Source organism: Symsagittifera roscoffensis, chromosome 3, assembly GCF_963678635.1.
Source record: "Symsagittifera roscoffensis chromosome 3, txSymRosc1.1, whole genome shotgun sequence".
Taxonomy (NCBI): Eukaryota; Metazoa; Xenacoelomorpha; order Acoela; family Convolutidae; genus Symsagittifera; species Symsagittifera roscoffensis.
In genome coordinates this window covers 7,139,203-7,161,412 of record NC_087064.1, presented here as the reverse complement: position 1 = coordinate 7,161,412, position 22,210 = coordinate 7,139,203, and the positions used below count along the sequence as shown (strand labels likewise).

Here is a 22,210-nt window from a genome sequence, read left to right as displayed (position 1 = left end):
GGTTGGTAATTTGTTTTTGATGGATGTGTATAATTATAATTGTGGTCTGCAAAGTTGTTTTTATTGAATGTTTTGCGTGTTTTTGATGGTATTGTCGTGGGTCTGTATGTTTGGTAATCCATATGTGAATATTTTGGAGCAACCGAAGGTTTAACGGTTGATTGTAAGGTTACTTGTGTTTGTGATGGATTTGTATTTCTTGGTGTTGTCAAATTTGGACGTATTGGTGAAATACTTTGTTGTGTAGTTGTTGTGTGTACAATTTCTTCATTTATGAAGTGTGATGGTGTCTGGATATCTTGTTGAGTAAGATTCCTAGTTCCATTGAGGTTTTCGTTATGTATGACTGTAGAGTTTAAACTATTATTTTGTGTATCGGGCAGAAATGTATTATAGTTTAATGGTGTTGCATCAATTGTTAAGGGTATTACTCTTACATAATCTCTTATGTAAGATATTGTACTTACTGCTTGACTTGAGATTGATTGTGGGAAGCTTATAAATGCGTGATGAGACCATTCGGGTCCCAAACATAATCTGATTGTTCTGTGATAGCGGTATCATCGTTCGAATTTTGGGGTCTAAAATTTTTTCTTGCTTGTGCAATTAAATCAATATTGTGTGTGAAATAATCTATTATGAACCATGCCAAAATTTTTTGTAGATCGTGTTTTGTATGTTGTGAAACTTCGTCTTTCGTGAAATTTTCTTTAATAATGTTTAAATAACTAGAGAGTAGTGTGATTTCATGTCGTACTCTTAAATGTTTAGATGTTTCTGTCGGTGAGACATTTGTTATTGGGATTTCGTTTTCTAATATTGAAATATAACTATATATTATTGCGAAAACTTCATTAGTGAAATTGGAGTTTGCTCTTTGTGAGTTATGGTATTGGATGCTTTTTATATATTCTGAAAAAACTTTTGAAAATTCTAAATCAAGATCGTCTGTTTGAATTGTATATTTCCTATTATTATGGTTTGGTGAGGTGAATTCTATGGAGTAGATTCCATACTGTTGTGTTATGTTGCATATATCTTTTAGATAGTGGTCTATGATTTGTCTTTTGATTTTTACATCTGGGAACTCTGTTTTACATGGACTGATTCCGGGTTCAAATAATTTTAAGAGTAAATTTTTACAAAATATGTGTTGTCCTCTATCAGTAGTTGCATCTACTATAAAAGGAAAGATTTCATCATCATCTGGAGTTTCGTCACCTGGGGTGTGCGTTGAGCTCATTTTTTCGTTCTATGACTGTTAATATGTAATTATTAATGTGTCGAATTGGTTGATTCCAATTGTATAAGTGTACTGGTTTGTGTTTATACTGCTTTTTTATTCTTCTTTTTCCTCTTTGTGATGAGTTTGAAGTTGTTTCTGAGTCAGAGAAATATAATTGATCGTGAATTGGGCAATTTTTATCTATTGATTCTTTCAGTTTGTAAAGTTCGTCTAAACTGTTGGTTTCTGATTCTGAAAATGCGTTTCGATTTTTTGAAAATCTTTTTCGTGTTATTTGTCTTTGTTTCGTTATGATTTTTTTTTTTAGTGTTTGTCGTTTTTTCGAATGTATCCAACTGTTTGTGTATGAGGTGTGATTACAAGGTCGTATTTTTTGTTATCTATTTCACAATTGTGTAAAACGATTGTTTGTTTATTTCCTAGGTTTTTAAATGACATAAGGTTTAGGATGACGGATGCAAAAGGGTATTAGGTGAATTCTAATTGCTTAAACTGTTAGTCCTTACGATTTTTTGGTTAGCTTAACCTGGGTCTATTTGTTCAGGGTTGGAGAGAAAAGTATATCTATTCCGAAGAATGATTTTTACTTTCTCGTGACTAGTATAAGTTAAGGTGTTAACTTACTTAATCTTACTTAGGGGTAGTGATTGTGTTCAAAGGTTGGAGAATAGTAAATCGATCCACAAGGTTCAGGTATAATTAGAACGCGAGTAGTTCGTTAGATACTATTTTAAACTTACTAAGTCTAAGATTTATCCTGGGTCTGGTAAGAGGGGGGGGGGTCAAGTGAAAGATGAATAACCGAAGTTCTTCACTGTTTATCCTAATTTGAATGATTAGTTTTGTTTTAAAAATTTCTATTAGTCTTAGGTCTTTAGAAAGGGTTGGACAGTGAATCGACGTTTGAGGTCGTTAGACACTAATTAAGTGGGTGGGGGAGAAAACAAAGTTGTTCTGTTTGATCCAAGGATAAGCCTTGATGATCAAATTTGAAATTTAATTAAGTAGAAAATGATTTAAGATCCAAGGATAAGCCTTGATGATCTGATTTTAAAATTAAGTGACTTTAAGTTTTAATAAAATTTTAAATTTGTGTAAAGGAAAGATTTAGTGTTTTATGATATTAGTGGGTTTATGATTGCTGTTATGTTTTAGGTGATGAAGCTGGAACAACAGGATGATTTATGATTACTAACCATTTATTGTCATGCTACTAATTTTTATTTTATTTTCCAATAAATATTTTTCAAACATGTTTTGTATATTACTGCAGAGTTTTAGGAAAACGATCTGAGATCTTTTTATCAATCGTTATTGTATATTATTAATTTTGTTTAGCGCCTGAAATGATTTTGAAGATTAACTTCAAGGTTTTATGTTTGCAAATGGAAATCTAAATTCATTGCGAGTAGTATTCGAAATATAAAAGTTTGTTCTGGCTTTTGCCGAACTATCATATAACTATATGGCAAGTTTCTACGTTGTCGTATGTCGTCTTTGGTTCGAGGTCTTCTTCCAACTCCGGGTAGTTCTGTTATGGTTCGGAATATTGGCTCTGATCTATTGAGTCGTAGAGACATTTCGATTAAATTATTGTCGTATAACATTTTGGAAATGTTTTTGTCTAATTTCTAATCTATTTTGGTTAATTCTAATCTATTAAGGTCTTGTTCGAGACTTATGGTCGCACCAGATGATTTCTTTCTTTCTTTCTTTCTTTCTTTCTTCCTTTTTTTCGTTCTTTCTTTCTTTCTTTCTTTCTTTCTTTCTTACTTACTTCACAGCTATGTTGTTTTAATTTTTTGCCTTATTGTTTTTATAGTGTTTAATTTTGTCCGTAAAGCGACCGAGTAAGTAAAGCGACCGAGTAGAGTTGGTTTTTTAGCTATGTTATTTAGGCTGAGAAAAACAGTAACTTTACGAAAATGTTCAGATAACTTTTATTCTTAACAAAGTCTAAACAAATGATGCCATAGTCAAAAACTACCAAATAGCATTTTGAACAATTCATTAAAACTAGGTTTGCTTAAAACTAAAACATTAATTGAACTAACTTGCTCAAACTAAACCAACTGTTCTTTTATCAATCTTTTCTATAACCTCGGGTCCGGTAGATAGAACGCTTGTCGCAAGCTTAAATTCTGTCTAATAAATTTATCGGAAAATAACAGGAAGAATCATCAAAAATAATGTTTCGGATTAAAAATTTATATCGACATCAACAACGAAAGCATCAACAATTCTGTACGCTAATTTAGCAGCAATTGTTGACAGCAAACACGAAAGTTGGCAGCCAAAAACCTGTTTTTTTTTCGAGATCAGACAAGGCTGAAATACGAGCTTGGTTTTACGTTTTACGTCCATATGAGCACGCTATACGATGATCCGCGGTTTGTAAGGAATTACGTAAATATTACGTAATTATTGCAAAATTATTACATAACTATTACGTAAAACTAGTAAAATAAGGTAAACGAACTCTTTTCCTAGTAACAACTGAAAGGCCATATGGTTTGGGGGTGTGGCTCGAACCTGCGACAGGGAACGGGGGCTGGAACTAGATTTGGACTTCAGCTGAGACCGCTCGGCCATGTGTTCTAATTTGGCTTTGGTTTTACTTTACTGCCTTTATAGTTCCAGTTTACATATTTCAAGCGGAAAATATTTCAAGCATTTCAAGTGGAAACATTCTTGGGACCCAAAGGAGCAAGTACCAGAGCGAGTCTTACAAGAGGACAATTTAATTCTCCTGTAGTGGTTTCCAGTAACGCGGAGCGGGTGATCGCTTCTTCGCCAAAATTCAGACTTAAGATACAAGCTTCTTTCTTCTACACCCCAAACAAGATCTCCGGACTTGAGGTCATGTTCGGCGGATTGCACCACTTATGGCGTTTTTTGAGAGAAGGTTCGTACTCTCGTAACCATTGGTGTTTTGCCATATGCTAGTGCGCGGAGGCAGCGCCTGCGGTGGTCGAATTGATCGTTTGTTTCTACTGAGGGAAAACTCACGGAATTATGTCCCACTAGGAAATGGTTAGTCGTAAGTGTCTCAAGTTCATTTGGGGGTCACAGCTAATAGGTGTAAGAGGACGTGCTTTTAAGGTCTGTTCAACGAGGCAGAAAATTGTCCAAAGTACTTCTCCAGTTCACTTGCGAGGTGTGAGTATCGAGTAGAACACTCTCCTGCAACTGCGTACAAGTCGTTCCACCATGGTCTGGCGCTGATGGAGGGTTGTACTTCCATGTTATACCTTTAAGTTCAAGAATGGCGGGTGCAAGGTCATTTCACGCTCGAGCTCACTGAAGAAGCTCTTTCTCTGCGCCGACAAAGTTCGTTCCCTTGTCAGACCAAATAAATGATGGGGTTCCACGCCTAGCGATGATCTTTTCTACTCCCATTACGCAAGAGCTAACGTCCCTTGACGGAAAAACTACTAAGTGGATGGTTCTGGTGGTCAAACAAGTAAGCAAAAATGCTCGACGTTTCTCGAAACTTCTGCGAGACGTTACATAAAAGGGTCCGAAGTAGTCTACGCTGCAGTTACTGAAGGACTCCTGGCTCGACGGGGAAGTCAGACATTAACATTGAGACAGCTTTCACCTTCCGCTCACGACAAATCATGCAATTAAGTTTTAAGTTCAATGGTGCGAAGTCGGGATCTTAATTTAAGATGGCATAATCTAACTGGATGACGAAACGTAGATAGTCCTTAGTCCTTAGATTAATGCTCATGTTTGCGTGCAGATGATTTATAAATAAGTTCACTAATGGGTGACGACAATCAATCATGATGGAATGTTTTGTTCTGAACGTGATTTCAGAAAGACGGCTTATGCGGCCCGTGGACCGGAGAAGACCACCAGTACCAATAAAGGAGGAATTTTTTGCAATAGAATTCTCATAATTTAGTAATTTTAATTCTGTCGCGAATGCTCCCTTTTCTGAGACAAGCTACTTTTTCGTTTTTGCATTTTCGAGCTCAGAAAGTTTTCCATTTCTAAGTGTTGCTTCACTGTAATGACGGAACTTAAGATTTAATCTGAGGACGGATTCTACGGAACGTAACAGTCTAACAAAAGACCTGCATTGAGGCTAAGTGATGACGGTTTCATTTGGTGGCGGGTTTGCGACAAAAATTGTTGTGGAATCAATAGCATTGACAGCGGGACCTTTGAGTCCTATTTTGGTGTCTACCTCAGCATTCGGACAAAAGGCCAGCCACGAGTTTTTAGAAGGCTTGGACCTTGGGTCCAGCTGCTGTCTTTTAAAGCTTCGTCGGCTATACGTCGGATAGTTGTGTCTGCGGGATTGTTACCGGTGTCAACATGATACCACTCGTTTATAGGGGTGACTTCAAAACATTCGCCTATTCGGTTTGAAGCAAAAACTGGTTGCTTCGATGACAAATGGAGCCGCGGGAGCACGGTGGTGCTGTCTGTCCACATGAAGACATCGTTTATCGGGATGGTAAGTACTTTAATAATATCCTCTTTGAAGCGTGTGGCCAATAGGGCAGCTAGCAATTTCAGTTTTGGGATACAAATAGCCTTCAATGGAGCACTCGCGCCTTACCTAGACTGAAATAGAGTTTGGTCTCTCGATTTTCCAAAGTGCGCCAACCATGGAGTTTTTTTGTCAAGGTCACGCAAGAGGGTGATTCCATTGTTGACCACTGATTCTCCAATTTTCCTTCAAGTGGAGACGTGCTCTTAGAGGGCATGGAGCGACCAACCCAATCGGGTTGAAGAATGAGGAGTTAAAGCTTAGAGCCATTTGCTATGTAACATTGTTTTTCAATTCTCTGTTCACACCTCGGCGGACAACTAATGTGTCTATGTATGTCGTCCCATTTTATAGCTGGTACATGAGATGCTTCAACTTCACTGCCTGAAGTTTCTTTGACCTTTAATAAATTTATAAGGTAATTATATAATTTCAACGCTACTTCAACGCTCATATAGTTTTAGCTGCTTCTGGAAAAAGGGCTTGGTTGTCACGAGTGGTTTGTGAAGTACGAATTAGGACATGTGGGAGAGTCCCGAGCTCCGAAGATATGTCGGGTTTATTGGTACGTTACCACATCAATTGTGGTAGCATCCCGCCACAGGACTTACAGTGATGGTTGATCAACTTCAAGCACACCAACCTAAAGAAACCTTCCTACTATATCAGCAGATACAGCATACTTATGCTGACTGAACCTTATTAGAACGGCTAGAAGGTTCTGAAGCAAGTCGGGACCAACCAGACGTCATGACCATTCAGGACTCGCCGAACTTTTACCGAATTGTTGAGGTTAATCACCGGGTGTTGAGGAAGATACCATTTCCTCGCGGAACGGTTTTTGGGGTCTTGGGCAATAACTTTGATTTTTTACCCTTTTGTCATATTCATCACGAACTGTTTTTGTGTATTATTTTTTGAGTGTTTTGTCTTTGTCTAAATGTTTCAATTGAGCCAACCCGGAAAAAAATTGTTTGGTAACTCTTGAGTTGTTTTCAGCCCAGAGCATGCCGACGGAGTGTCTATGACCATTGTGTATGGTAGTTGACTCAAGGATTTGATTAACCCTCTTATCAGCTGAGGACCTTGCGTCTACTTGTTTTCAGACACCGTATGGTACAAGTTCATACCAGGATTTGACCTGCTCTATTAAACCTTCATCCTCGATATTGCATTTTAAGCATGTCGAGATAAGACCACTAGAGGAAAGCAGAGGACCACTTAAGACCCATCCAACAAGAAGGCGAATGGCAAAAGGAGTTTTTTTACCTTTATCCTGGCAGTGCTCAAGGGGACGGAATTACGCATAGACATCTTGACCTAATATCAATTCTACATCTGCAGTACTAGGTCATTTTTGTCACCTGTCAGCTTAAGTGAACTGTCACATGAGTTTTTTTCTGGAGTATGGGCTGGAAAGATGCGTTCAGCCCCATGCAAAAATACATTGCGTATGCTCTTGCATTCGGGTTAGGACAAGTTTTCGGGCTTAGGGCACTTCTTAAACATAGGATTTCCTTGAAGGCAAGAAAAACAAAGCTTGCTCTTAGCGCAGAATTTTGCGCGTTGAGTTGGGGTTTTTTCTTTGATACGCCTCATTCCCAAAGTGATGCTTGCCTTTACATTCCAAACAGGGACTTTAATGAGGATTTGTCTCAGTTTTTGTTTGCCGACTCGCGGAAAAAAAATAATGGCGGTCCTTGTTATGAAGAGTTGCCGTCCGGGTTTTGAGAGGAACGCATGCGCTCATGCGTTTTGGCTTTGTCTCCAAGCCAATCGTTGAAGTCTACTAAAGACGGAGCGTGCAGACTGCACTTAACGGTGTGGAACAATCAAAACTTTTTCAATTTAGGCGAAAACTTTTCGAAGGCTTTATCAAGATGTCTTGCACTTTCGAGGTACGACAAAGATTGGAACACACCAACGATAATTGATATCATGGATGCAAAAATTATGATGCTATCTCAGTTTTACATCCTAAAGTGCGGTGTATTGTTACGTTTATCCAGATATGCAGGACGAATAGTTGTGGTTGACCAAATTTTTGCTCAAGTTTCATTAGAGCATCCTTCTACCTTGCATCGCTATATGAAAGTTGCGCTAAGGCAGTTTTTGCTTTACCGGTGACTAAAGTTTTCAAGTTTGTTAAGTTAACATCATCAGACAAGTTTTGTGAGTTCACAGCACTTCTGAACTGCCCAATCCATTCGTACCACTTGAGCGGGTCACCGTTGTATTGGGCAAGTTTCCATTGCGGCAATAGATCCTTTTGAGTAACGATGAGGACAATTTTTAAATCTTGTACGGTTGTCGGATCAGACGATGATTGACACGAGGAAAAAGCAAAGGGATGCGGCGGCGGTTCTTTTGCTGGTACAAAAGCCGGCGCGCTATACGCACAAGGAAATGCTTGTGGCAAAGGTTGTACTGGTTGGCCTTGCAGATGTAGGTTGTAGTTAACAGCTCCACCAGAGTTGTACGAGTTATTAGAAGTGGATGTCTGCATCATTGTTGTGAAGGCTGCAAAAGGTCCCAACTGTGTTGCAAAAGTATTAGCAACACAACCAAGCGCAGATAATGAAGGAGCAAGCCTCCATTTAGTCATATTCGCAAGGTAGTGACAAAAAATCGGATAATTGTACCTATGCGAAGCATGTTGGTTGAGCGAGACTTGAATGCGCAGGGATACTCAAAGTTACGTTCAACGGCTGAGATGACATTTATACAGGTGCGTTTACTTGAGCTGTCCCAGCTGAAGCTTTCAATGATTTTCCTGTATTTGAAGAATTAACAGTTGTTGGAGCAAGTCGGGGTGCTGGCGTTAGTAGTAATGGAAGCGGGTTTTCAAAACAGTGGGCGGTGAAGGGTTCAGCTGGTGCTGGCGTGAGAGCAACTGTTTTGTTGAAAAAAGTTGCAACAAAAAACGAAGTGCTTTCCGGATAAGTTGTGACCGGTAAGGTAGATGAATTACCCAAATTGACATTGTTGGATAGTTTTAAACCTTTTATAGCAGTCGTCGCTTGAGATGACTGATTCTCGATGGCAACATCGAACCAGTCTTTCGTTCGAGCCTAAGGGGAAACCTTGTTAGTGCTGCTTGATGGCAGAACAGTTTTGTTGTTCTCCAGATCAATCTCTGATTCATCGTATCTAAGCTCAGTTTCGACAATTTTTGCCTCAATCAATTTCCTCTGGTTGTCTTCGTCAAATTTTTCTAGTTCCAACTCGTTTGCTTTTTGCTTAAGGTAAATAGCAGCCTCGTTTGTTCTGTCTTTCAAAATCCCCTAGACGCAATTTTGCTACTTCTAGTTTCCGTCTGCGTTGACTTGAGGTCATTGAACCAGCCTTAGAGTGTGTTGAGGCGTAACGGGTTGATTTGCTTAAGGTGGAAGAATTCTTACTTGGAGGCAGTTGTCAGCTCCAACACTCTTGTTCAACACTTGATCCACCTTCTCTTGATCGCCACTGAACCACATCTTCTTGATTCTGCTCAATTGCCTTCTGTGGTGCAATTCCTATCAGGATATAGGCCTCATGTTTTTTTGCACGAATTCCAATTGCAGCCTTTCCCTCAAAACTTGTATGTAGGCCTCACTCGAACATGTATGTAGGCCTCACTCGAGCCTGTTTGTATGCTTTCTCTCGAAACTTGTTTGTAGGCCTCACTCGAACCTGTTTGTATGCTTTCTCTCGAAACTTGTTTGTAGGCCTCACTCGAACCTGTTTGTATGCTTTCTCTCGAAACTTGTTTGTAGGCCTCACTCGAACCTGTTTGTATGCTTTCTCTCCAAACTTGTTTGTAGGCCTCACTCGAACCTGTTTGTAGGCTTTCACTCAAAACCTGTATGTAGGCCTCACTCGAACCTGTTTGTATGCTTTTTCTCGAAACTTGTTTGTAGGCCTCACTCGAACCTGTTTGTATGCTTTCTCTCGAAACTTGTTTGTAGGCCTCACTCGAACCTGTTTGTAGGCTTTCACTCAAAACCTGTATGTAGGCCTCACTCGAACCTGTTTGTAGGCTTTCACTCAAAACCTGTATGTAGGCCTCACTCGAACCTGTTTGTATGCTTTCTCTCGAAACTTGTTTGTAGGCCTCACTCGAACCTGTTTGTAGGCTTTCACTCAAAACCTGTATGTAGGCCTCACTCGAACCTGTTTGTAGGCTTTCACTCAAAACCTGTATGTAGGCCTCACTCGAACCTGGTTGTATGCTTTCTCTCGAAACTTGTTTGTAGGCCTCACTCGAACCTGTTTGTAGGCTTTCACTCAAAACCTGTATGTAGGCCTCACTCGAACCTGTTTGTAGGCTTTCACTCAAAACCTGTATGTAGGCCTCACTCGAACCTGTTTGTATGCTTTCTCTCGAAACTTGTTTGTAGGCCTCACTCGAACCTGTTTGTAGGCTTTCACTCAAAACCTGTATGTAGGCCTCACTCGAACCTGTTTGTAGGCTTTCACTCAAAACCTGTATGTAGGCCTCACTCGAACCTGTTTGTAGGCTTTCACTCAAAACCTGTATGTAGGCCTCACTCGAACCTGTTTGTATGCTTTCTCTCGAAACTTGTTTGTAGGCCTCACTCGAACCTGTTTGTAGGCTTTCACTCAAAACCTGTATGTAGGCCTCACTCGAACCTGTTTGTAGGCTTTCACTCAAAACCTGTATGTAGGCCTCACTCGAACCTGTTTGTATGCTTTCTCTCGAAACTTGTTTGTAGGCCTCACTCGAACCTGTTTGTAGGCTTTCACTCAAAACCTGTATGTAGGCCTCACTCGAACCTGTTTGTAGGCTTTCACTCAAAACCTGTATGTAGGCCTCACTCGAACCTGTTTGTAGGCTTTCACTCAAAACCTGTATGTAGGCCTCACTCGAACCTGTTTGTATGCTTTCTCTCGAAACTGGTTTGTAGGCCTCACTCGAACCTGTTTGTAGGCTTTCACTCAAAACCTGTATGTAGGCCTCACTCGAACCTGTTTGTAGGCTTTCACTCAAAACCTGTATGTAGGCCTCACTCGAACCTGTTTGTATGCTTTCTCTCGAAACTTGTTTGTAGGCCTCACTCGAACCTGTTTGTAGGCTTTCACTCAAAACCTGTATGTAGGCCTCACTCGAACCTGTTTGTAGGCTTTCACTCAAAACCTGTATGTAGGCCTCACTCGAACCTGTTTGTATGCTTTCTCTCGAAACTTGTTTGTAGGCCTCACTCGAACCTGTTTGTAGGCTTTCACTCAAAACCTGTATGTAGGCCTCACTCGAACCTGTTTGTATGCTTTCTCTCGAAACTTGTTTGTAGGCCTCACTCGAACCTGTTTGTAGGCTTTCACTCAAAACCTGTATGTAGGCCTCACTCGAACCTGTTTGTATGCTTTCTCTCGAAACTTGTTTGTAGGCCTCACTCGAACCTGTTTGTAGGCTTTCACTCAAAACCTGTATCTAGGCCTCACTCGAACCTGTTTGTAGGCTTTCACTCAAAACCTGTATGTAGGCCTCACTCGAACCTGTTTGTAGGCTTTCACTCAAAACCTGTATGTAGGCCTCACTCGAACCTGTTTGTATGCTTTCTCTCGAAACTTGTTTGTAGGCCTCACTCGAACCTGTTTGTAGGCTTTCACTCAAAACCTGTATGTAGGCCTCACTCGAACCTGTTTGTAGGCTTTCACTCAAAACCTGTATGTAGGCCTCACTCGAACCTGTTTGTATGCTTTCTCTCGAAACTTGTTTGTAGGCCTCACTCGAACCTGTTTGTAGGCTTTCACTCAAAACCTGTATGTAGGCCTCACTCGAACCTGTTTGTAGGCTTTCACTCAAAACCTGTATGTAGGCCTCACTCGAACCTGTTTGTATGCTTTCTCTCGAAACTTGTTTGTAGGCCTCACTCGAACCTGTTTGTAGGCTTTCACTCAAAACCTGTATGTAGGCCTCACTCGAACCTGTTTGTAGGCTTTCACTCAAAACCTGTATGTAGGCCTCACTTGAACCTGTTTGAAGGCCTTCACTCGAAACCTGTGCTTGAAGGCCTCGGCGAATGGACCGAAGTCACCTTTATTGTTGTCCTCCGTCGGCTCAAAAGTAGCCGACTTGTCTCTGAATATCGACTTTTCGACAGTTTCAGTTATTACCATCTTATTAGTTGAATATGGATTTATTTTTCGTGGAAACCCATCTGGAAAAGGTTTCATTATTTCGATAAAACCCACATTTTTGGCTCAATTCACATATTCGGCTAAATCGACAGTTTCTGGTCAACTTTTTGTCGGTCAACTGTCGTCTGGTTTCCGTCACATTTATCGTCGGCGGACCATTTTTTCTATCGTTTCGAGTCCAGTAGATAGAACGCTTCTCGAATATTTAAATTGTCTAATATATTTAATCGGAAAATAACAGGCAGAATAATCGAAAGAAATGTTACGGAACAAAAATTTATTTTGACATCAACAACGAAAGCATAAAATCTCTGTACGCTAGTTTAGCAGCAATGGTTGACAGTAAACACGAAAGTTAGCAGCCAAAAACCTGTTTTTTCGAGGCCAGACAAGATCGAAACACGAGCTTGGTTTTACGTTTTACGTCCATACGAGCTCGCTATACTAGGGGGGGGGGGGGGAGGCTGGAACTAGTTTGGACTTTAGCTTAGACCACTCGGCCATGTGTTCTTATTTGACTTTGGTTTGACATTTTAAGTAGAAACAATCAAGTTCAGATAAAAACAGATTTCAAAAATTACTCTGCCATTTTTTTTAGCTGGCAGCTAACAATTACAAAACAAAGCTTTCAGTTATTCATTAACCACAAGAAAATATCGCAGTAAAACATGCAAGAAAAAGATACACAAAATTTTCAACAAAATTGTATAATCACGAACACATCCAACAAATAATATAAAGTTTGTAATAAACGAACTATCCAGGGGCGGACGATCCTAACTCCCTCAGGATTCGCCTTCATGCTGACCCAAAATGTCCCTCCTTTGATCTATTTTGAGATATTGATTTTTGACTGGCTGGCCCTAAGTTGGTTAAAGGCGCCTTTGGTAACCATATATATTTTGAGGGGGGAGCACGCGCCGAAAAAAAAAACGAAATTAAAATGACTTTTTTGGCCTGGGCTCAGATATTTTTGTCTAGATAGGGTCTTTATGGTGATTTTTGAAAATTCGACCCCTCTCCCCACTTCAGAAAATCTTAGATATGCTCCTGGAACAATCGAGTGGGACGAACAATTGTGATAAGACTACGGCAGATGTTTTCAAGATCAATCAATTGCATCCAAATTAGTACCAATCTAGAATTGCCAATCTGAAAAAATTGTCTGAAAAATAAAATGAGATCTGACCAATTTTTCTCGATACGGAGACAACTTTTTTTTGAAAATTCGCTTCGATTCCGAACTACGACTGCAAGGGTTCTGATATAATATCACGCTTGACTCCTCTACGAGTTTTCTTACAGGGGGAGGGGGTTGAATCGGAACAATGGGTTCCTTTTCTCTTTCCGCACTTGCGATTTTTTTAACTTAAGTTTGTTTGCATTTTCCGATTGCTATGAAAGGGAGCTGCTCACAACTTAAGCCCTGACAAATATATTTGCTCTTCATACTTAACCTTGTAAAACCACTATCATAAAATTTATGCTCATACGAGGTGGTGTGTGTGTGTGTGTGTGGGGGGGGGGGGGCAGAAAAAAGACATACCTTTGTCCGTACGCAAATCTAGTGCATCCATCGGCTCTGTAAGTAGCCTTGTACACAAGACACACTGAGTAAGGAGTTCCGTGCCAGGTTCGCGGGCCGATGATAACAGCTGAAGCTTGACCACAAGGACATTGATCCGATGGATAAATGCTGATTGGGGTTGCTGAACAGGGATAATCATCGCTACCAGCCACGCTCTTCGTGAACAGCAATTGATGATGAATCAGCAACTGCAAGAGTTGCACAAAACAAAAGCATAAATTGGGTGTTATCCTCTGCATCTATCTATCTATACACAATCTACACACAACTGAGGAGTAAGCAAAAAGAAGCAGAAGGGCTCTTTTCCAGTCTCCCATAAAATTACAGAACACCCCCCACCCCCCTAAAATTATCCCATCCCCCTCGTAAAATTAAATTACAAAATATCCTTCCCTAACCCTAAAATTAACCCACCCCCCTCGTAAAATTAAATTCCAAATATCCTTCCCACCCCCTAAAATTATCCCACCCCCCTCGTAAAATTAAATTACACAATACCCTTCCCTACCCCTAAAATTATCCCACCCCCCTCGTAAAATTAAATTCCAAATATCCTTCCCACCCCCTAAAATTATCCGGCTCTTTTCCAGTCCCCCCCCCCTTTCCAATTCGATTTTGAAAAGCCTATTTAACGTTGTCATAATGCAATGAAATTTGGCGTGGTGAACAAATCGACAATTCTGAACAGATTTGTTCTTCATACTTTACAGCGTAAAATCACGCATTTAGCCGTAATAATACGTAAAACAAATATAAAACTCGGTGTTTTGAAAGGGGGGGGAACTGGAAAAGAGCCAATTATCCCACCCCCCTCGTAAAATTAAATTACAAAATATCCTTCCCTACCCCTAAAATTATATTACCCCCCTCTTAAAATTAAATTACAAAATATCCTTCCCACCCCCTAAAATTATCCCACCCCCCTCGTAAAATTAAATTACACAATACCCTTCCCTACCCCGAAAATTATCCCACCCCCCTCGTAAAATTAAATTACAAAATATCCTTCCCTACCCCTAAAATTATATTACCCCCCTCTTAAAATTAAATTACAAAATATCCTTCCCACCCCCTAAAATTATCCCACCCCCCTCGTAAAATTAAATTACAAAATATCCTTCCCACCCCCTAAAATTATCCCACCCCCCTCGTAAAATTAAATTACACAATACCCTTCCCACCCCCTAAAACTATCCCACCTCCCTCGTAAAGTTACAAAATACCCCTCCCAACCCCCTAAAACTATCCCCCCCCCTAAAATTACAAAACATAGCTGATCGAAAATTGATCACACAATTTTGCATGTAAGAAATGTGGTAAAGTTTTAATCACTTGTTCACGCTGACACGTTTTGATGCAGTTTATAACGCGAACAATCGGTCCAAAAAATCTATCAGATTAGGAAAATTAAAAAAATGAGAGATTGGAGTGCTCTGTGGTGATCACAAACACGGCTCTCTTTCCTCGTAAACCCCCCCCCCCCCCTCCCCCCACGTGTGAACTTTTATAAATAATCTTTTTTCTTAACCTTCTCCAATTGTTACAAAATTTGGTATGCGGGTTAAGTATTTGTTTTCATGATGCTTAACCTAGTAAAACCAACTGTTGGACAAGACATTTGATGCTTATGTGAGGTGAGAAGGAGAGAGGAAAAAGAGCTATACAATCACTATCATAAAAACACTTGCTTAACCTTTTTCGGCTCTTTTCGAGTTCCCCCCCCCCTCCCCTTTCAAATTCAATTTTGAAAAGTCTATTTAACATTGTCATAATGCAATGAAATTTGGCATGGTGAACAAATTGACAATTCTGAACAGATTTATTCTTCATACTTTACAGCGTAACATCACGCGTTTAGCCGTAATAACAGGTAAAACAAGAATAAAACTCGGTATTTTGAAAGGGGGGAACTGGAAAAGAGCCCCTTTTTCACATAAAAATTTCCTGCTCTTTTTCCTTTACCCCCCCCCCCCCCCCACCTGCAAATTTTTTTATTTGAAGTTTCTGTTTACTTTGTCCGATTGTCGTGAAAATTGACATACAGACTAATAAGGCCACAAAAAACATATTTGGTCTTCATACTCAACCTCGTAAAACCACTCGTTACACTAATATATTGAAGCTCGTGTGAGGTGGGGGGAAAAGTAAAAAGAACCGATGATATTAGTATGAAAAAAGTTGAAATAAATACGTTAGGGCGGGGAATGGCGAGCAAAAAAGAGCCCGCCTTCATGAGTGCCACTATTAACTGACTGCTGGCCTTCAAACGTATCTAAAACTCAAAAACTGTGGGCTCTTTTTCCTTTTTCCCCCCACCTCACACAAGTATAGATTTCATGATGTAACGAGTCGTTTTACAAGGTTGAGTATGAAGACTAAATATGTTTATCAGGGCCTAAATAGTCCGTATGCCAAATTTGGTAACAACTTGACAATGTGAACAGAAAAATTACTCTTAAAAAGTTGCAGGTGGGGGGAAAAGGAAAAAGAGCCAAACTGTGTAATATATGTCGGTTTCAAATCGTCAGGGAGGGGCCGGGGGGATTTGCGGACACTATGTTTTAAAAATAGATTACAGATTTCCGGGATTTTCAAATTTTGGCGCCCAATTTTAAAAAAAATTTTGGCGCCCAATTTTCAAAAAACTTTAGGCACCTAATTTTCATCTATAAAAGGAGCTTTCACATTTTGTGAGATGATTCATGCAATTTATAAAATTTTCTTGAAAAAAGCTTCCACTCTTTGTTAAAAGATTTACCCAATGTTCGAAAAAAATCTGTGTATACAGATAAGACTATCACAGTTTATGAAATGGTTTATTCGACTTTTTAAATCTAAGAACCTTAATCAATTAGTAAATTGTTTGTACAAAACTACGTTAATAAAAAGAGCCCGCTCCCGTTTAGTCAATTTTGGCTAATTGTTTCGACCATTGAAAATGGGGAGGAACTTATTAGTTGGGTGTGTTTTAGTTTTTTTTCTACTTTTTGTTTTCCACGCAAAATCAGCTACCACAAATAATCATAGGACACGGTTGAGTGATGTATCATGTTCAAGCCCTTTCAGTTGTGATTTAATTAAAGTTCTAAAATTTCCTAAAAAAATTTTTTTGACAGTGTCGAGAAAAACCGGTTTGAAATTTTTCATTTTTGATCTAATTTCAAGCTAATTAACAAATGAACAAACTTGTAACAGGATTGTCTATAGACGAACTCTTAGCATATGCGGGAAATCAGATGAATTCTAACCTCGATTTTACTTCAATTAAAACTTTCTTCCTTTTAAAAACCGGCCGGCTCTTTTCCAGTTTCCCAGCCCCCTCGTAAAATTTCAAAATAGAACTGTTCAAAAATTGCTCACACGGCATTTTGCATGTAAGAAAGGTTGTGACAATTTGTTCACCTGTTCACGCTGACACGTTTCAAAGCAGGTTATAACATGAAAAGTTAATTTAAATAAGTTTTTTTTTAAATTTCCAAAACAATCAACTCGAAAAGAGCCTAAAAACATTTATACACGGGGGAAACGACCAACGTAGGAGCTATTCAGCTCTTCATGGGAATCCCTGTTGTGCTCCTGTTTAAAATTGAAATGCAGCTCTTTGGCTTTTTTTTCTGTACTGTATGAGCAAGTTGTCTCACGCTCAAGCAACGACCAAGGATCATGAAGGGCCTCGAACATCCGAAATTTTGTTTGATAGACGGATACGTAATCAATTCACCATTTTAAATTATCTGATTATATGGTGCAGCAGAATTTCTCAATTTTTTCAAAAACTTTATTTCCTAAATTTTGGATTATTAACCCCCGTTTGAACAAGGATGTTTCCATTCATCCCAAAATAAATTGAAATGCATTTATTAAAACCTAAGTTAACGTCATCCTATGAGGTAACTTTGCAAGGACAATTCTTCAAGATATTTTTTTCATGCCGATCAATGTAATATTATGCAGTCAACTTTTGTAGCTTTTACAAGAAGATGAAAAAATAAATCTCGATGAGCAAACAGTAGCCAAATACGTAATCTAGCAATGCTAAAAATCAAGAAAAGTTTTGTTCACAAAAAATGTCGTTCACCATAAGAAGATTTATTGAGTTATTACAAGTATGAAATAGTTTTTCAACTTGAATTTAAAATTTCGAAGACGCTTAAATCTTGAAATTTCCCGCGATGGAACTCTTTATTTGGTATCTCTCAATTTTTGAGAATCCATAAAATGGAACTGTTTGCAAAAAGAAGACATACATTTTCTGTTTTTGAAAATCGATGTAATTTCCATTCTCCCGCCCTCCGTTTGACTACAAAACAAAAGCTGGATTGCAAAATAGTTCAAAACAACATATTTTTTGCACTTAATCACTGAAGTGTTTACTTTGACATAAAATAGAGTGAGAAAGTTTTGTTGATTTCTTTCATTTTCCTCCAGAAAGTTTTTTGTGCTTAAATTTCTTTTTTTTTGCGGTTCGAATTGGTTTCTAAACATATCTATTTAAATTTGTTGTCTGAAGGGAAGCCTAATTACACTCTCCAAATACAAATCTGCGAATGGCGCGAAAACACGTGATTCATAGTTCCTTCCAATACAGATATAATTTGAGATTTCCCAAAAGAGTAAAAAGTTTATGAAATTAGTTCATGAACTCAAGAAAGCTTCATGAATTTAAAGTAATTTCATGAAAATATGCAGTTCAGAGAACTTTAACCTAATATCATATAATTTTTTTCCAATATGCGAAAGTTGAAGAAGGTATTAAACTAATTCAATCATTTTTGCATTGTCTCTTGGCTATGTTTTTTGGCTCTTTTCCAGTTTTCATCCATTTTGATTTTTTCTAAATTTCTTTTTTACAAAAGTCTACTAAAAATTAGTTTTGAGGTTCTCAATTGCGGTAAACGTGTAAACCTGTACAACTGAACATCCCGGGTTGATAAAAAATGTCTATCATACAATTCATGCTATGAAAAATCCTTACCACACTATTTGATACTATTTCTTAGACCAAACCATTTTTTCCATGTTATGAAATTATATAATGGGCCTTTTCTACTTTATTTTGGAAATAAATAAAAATCTTTTTGTTATACTTTCAACAGAAAAACTTTATGAAAACAGCAAAAACATATTTGTGTACTATGAAATTGTATGATAAGTATTTTGTTCATACGATGATTATATAATGGGCCTTTCTACTTTATTTTGGAAATAAATAACAATCTTTTTGCTATACTTTTAATAGATAATCTTTATGAAAATAGCAAAAACATATTTGTGTACTATGAAATTGTATGATAAGTATTTTGTTCATACGATGAAATTGTTTGGCAGGCTTTTTTTTCATTAACGAAAATTCAAAAAAATTGTGTTGAAATTTTGTGTTTCATCCGAAACACTCTAACCTAACATTTTCTGTAAGAAGAAACACAGAGTGTAACTGGTAGTTGCCCTGCAGATAAACTGTATTTGGTGATATCAGCCATGTAAGTTAATGTTAACGTTTTCACACAAAAATATACCAAAAACCGGCTCTTTTTCCTTTTTCCCCCACTTGACACAAGCATCAATTTTATGATCTAAGGAGTGGTTTTACAAGGTTGATTTTGATTTTGACAAACAAATATGTTTATCATGGCCTAATAAGTCTGTATGTCAATTTTCGTTACAATCGGACATTGGGAGCAGTAATTTGAATTATAAAAATCTGCAGGTGGGGGGAGGCAGGAAACGGAGCCCAAAAACGTAAGTTTTTGATATGGCTACAACTTTTTTTATTTAGAAACTTCGATGGTTAAGAAAAGTGCTCTTTTCCAGTTCCCCCTTTGATGTTTTCTGAAGGTCTCTATATAAAAGTCTACTTGAAATGACTTTTCATATTATACACTGCAGTAAAAAGTGTCATCGTGAGCAGGTGAACACATTTCTAGAACATTTCTAAGATGCAATTTGCCGCGTGAACAATTTTTGAACATCTTCGTTTTGTAATTTAACAAAGGAGGTGGGATACTGGAAAAGTGCCAAGAAAAGAGGCCTGCGTTTTTCATACACATTTTTGTTTATCTTATCATATGAAAATAAAAAGCAAACAATTGTGTTTATAAAAAAACTTGATTGTGATTTTTTTGGATTGTTTCGGTGAACAACACAACCTGGACTACGTTATTGAAACAAAAAGGCAAGTATTGCGTGCACTTTTTTGTTAAGAAATATGTTCCAGCACAAAAGCAAGTTAGCTACCAGAAATGGATCGAAAAATTTTTGCCTCCTATTTTACTTTTTTTTCGATGGAAAAGAGTATTTCATACAACTTTCAAGTATAAACTTATGTGATAAGCATTTTTTGTCCGAAGTCTCTCGCTTTTAATCAAAACTGCCATTAATTCGTTTCGTCTGAGTTTATACCAAACTAAGACAATTTTCGAAAAAAGAAACTTTCAATGAAAAAAATGCTTATAATATAATTTTCTTCTTTAAAGTTTGTTTGTCAAAAAGTTTTTTTTCATTGACTTCATTTGATAAATTGTATGATAGGCATTTTGCCTGTATGGATGAAAGCCCGGGAAATTGTTACAATTTTTCTTACGTTCAAAGATGAGCATGAACTTTCTTTAAACACTTTTATTCTGCAGTATAACTGAGTTAAGACCGAGTTGGTTAACTCATAGAGTAATTTCGGATAGGGTACAGCGTCTGCTCGTCACGCTATCTTATTTTCGGCCGGATAGATTCGTGCAACTTCTTAGTCTAATACCGATCCTAATCTTACTCTTATACTATCTAGTCTCAGGTTGTTTAACTAGTCTCTGCTAGGCTCAATAGATCTAGGGTATACTGGTTTATTGCGGCTGCTGAGGTGCTCGGGAGAGTCCAACTAATTTCTAAGTTAAATTCAAATCTCTCTGGTGCTGAAATTACAAGTAACTTCAGCACTTACAAATAAGTGGGTTGTTAGTTAGATGGATCATGATTGGTTAATATTAAATACTTTACATTGGTAAAATATCTAAATTATCCAATCATAAAATGTAGTTTAGATCAGGTTCCACCCATCCGGGTTTTACAGAGTTTTTTAGAATAGTTCTTCTGCAATTCGAAGGATGGATGATGGAAGTTGGTGTTTGGCGAACATCTTATTTCTTCTGTTTCCTTTTTGTTAAAGAAGTTCCAGGAAGCTGGAGTTAGAGACATAAGACGTTGTGTCTTCTAGTGACAACGACTAAGTCTTCGCAACAAACTCAAATCTGATTTCAGAATGGTTAGCTATGTCAGGTTTTTCTGTTCTGCGTGGAGAACTTCTTTTGTGTCTGGTCTAGTTTGGGAATGGCGTGGAGATTGTGCGTGGAGGGGATGCCTGGTTACTCGGATCTGTACGTATACTTGAACATCGAGGTGGTCATTGGTCTAGTTCAATGAAGTCCTTTTCTGCGAAGTCAAGTCGTACTCTAAATCCTTTGAGTTGTGATTGTGAGTGGCATATCGATTGTGGTTGGTCATTCTCTCTCGAGTGTAGTGGGGTCGTTTTGTCTTTAGATGTTCGTCCTTGGTGTTGTATTCTGATCTATGTATTGCATAATGTAATTTACATTTTATAAAACATTTATTAGTTTAATATTTTTTAATTATGATTTTAGTTAGTTGTTTTCACAAAAGCTTTTTGTTTTAGTTCGGTTATTTTGAAGAGTTACTCACACTTGAGTAGCTCTTATTAAAAATAGTGGTGTGGTCACAAAGCGTGGATGTAGCGCGGTGGGTTAGGCCGGCTATAGAGCATGCTCAGGACGTCCTTCCTGGTGGGTTAGGCCAGGAATGGGAGTATGATTTCATGCGGTTTTTGTGAGGGGTCCTGTTATGTGATAACGTTTTATGTTGGGTTTGTTGTGGTTTTTCTTATGTCTTGTTGGTTATGTCCTTTTTCCAAAAAGTAAATTGTTCGTGGTATGGGTTTGTCTTTCGACTTTTTTGTGTTTTATTATTTCTTTCTTAGACTTTATAATAGTCTTCAAAAGAATAAATTATCCAGTTTTAAACTGGGTTAATCCGGTTTGGGTACCGTTGGTTTCCTTTTCTTAGTCATGCTGTTATTCTATGATTTGTGGTATTTAGTAAGCTGCGTTGGTTAGTTTTGTTTAATATATGATTCCTTTCCAACCGGGTTAAAGGAAAGTTTGAAACATGTTATTATATGTTAGAGTTGTTGAGTGTGAAAACTTGAAACTGAAATTCATTATTTTAATCAATTCTTCGTGGGCGAGCTGTGCGAGTGTGGATAGAATTTCTGTGCGAATGAATGAAAATATCAAAAGGTTAGTACTGCAATTGCATTTTATTAATTTACTGCATAGAATTTGGAAATTTACTGCTAGTTATGGGGGAATTTTAAGTTACAAATTTTCATTATAATTAGATTTACTGCTTGTGGGGAAAATTTTAGAAATGAATTTACTGCATTGGTATTAAATTTATAAATTTATAAGTGTAAGAGATTAATAGAATTGTTGAAGTCTGTTTGATGAAATTTGCGATCTTTATTTGTTTTTTGTGGTTTTTGTAGGTGATCGTCGGATGAAGGCTAAAAATCTAAGGAAAACATGGATAAAGTATGGTGAGTTTTTTAATATTTCAATTAGTTAGTTATATTCATTTAATTCATACTTACCTGTTAGTCGTCGGGGGAAAAACCGTGGGGGAAGATGTCGTGAATTAGTTCTGAAGTTGTTAGTAGTTTAGCTAAGAT

At 38.0% G+C, this 22,210-nt stretch overlaps 1 protein-coding gene across 1 annotated transcript in view; it reads right to left on the bottom strand.

Annotated features, from left to right (window-relative positions):
- Window positions 1–11,870, bottom strand: part of LOC134841546 (mucin-2-like) — a 48,148-nt gene extending 36,278 nt beyond the window's left edge. The window contains exons 1-5 of the mRNA XM_063857577.1: window positions 11,721–11,870; window positions 11,199–11,655; window positions 9,346–11,150; window positions 9,152–9,265; window positions 8,834–9,034 (exon numbers count right to left, since the gene is read on the bottom strand). Coding sequence (XP_063713647.1) covers window positions 8,834–9,034; window positions 9,152–9,265; window positions 9,346–11,150; window positions 11,199–11,655; window positions 11,721–11,870 — 2,727 coding nt within the window. The remainder of the gene's footprint in view (window positions 1–8,833; window positions 9,035–9,151; window positions 9,266–9,345; window positions 11,151–11,198; window positions 11,656–11,720) is intronic.
- Between the last annotated feature and the right edge of the window lie 10,340 nt (window positions 11,871–22,210).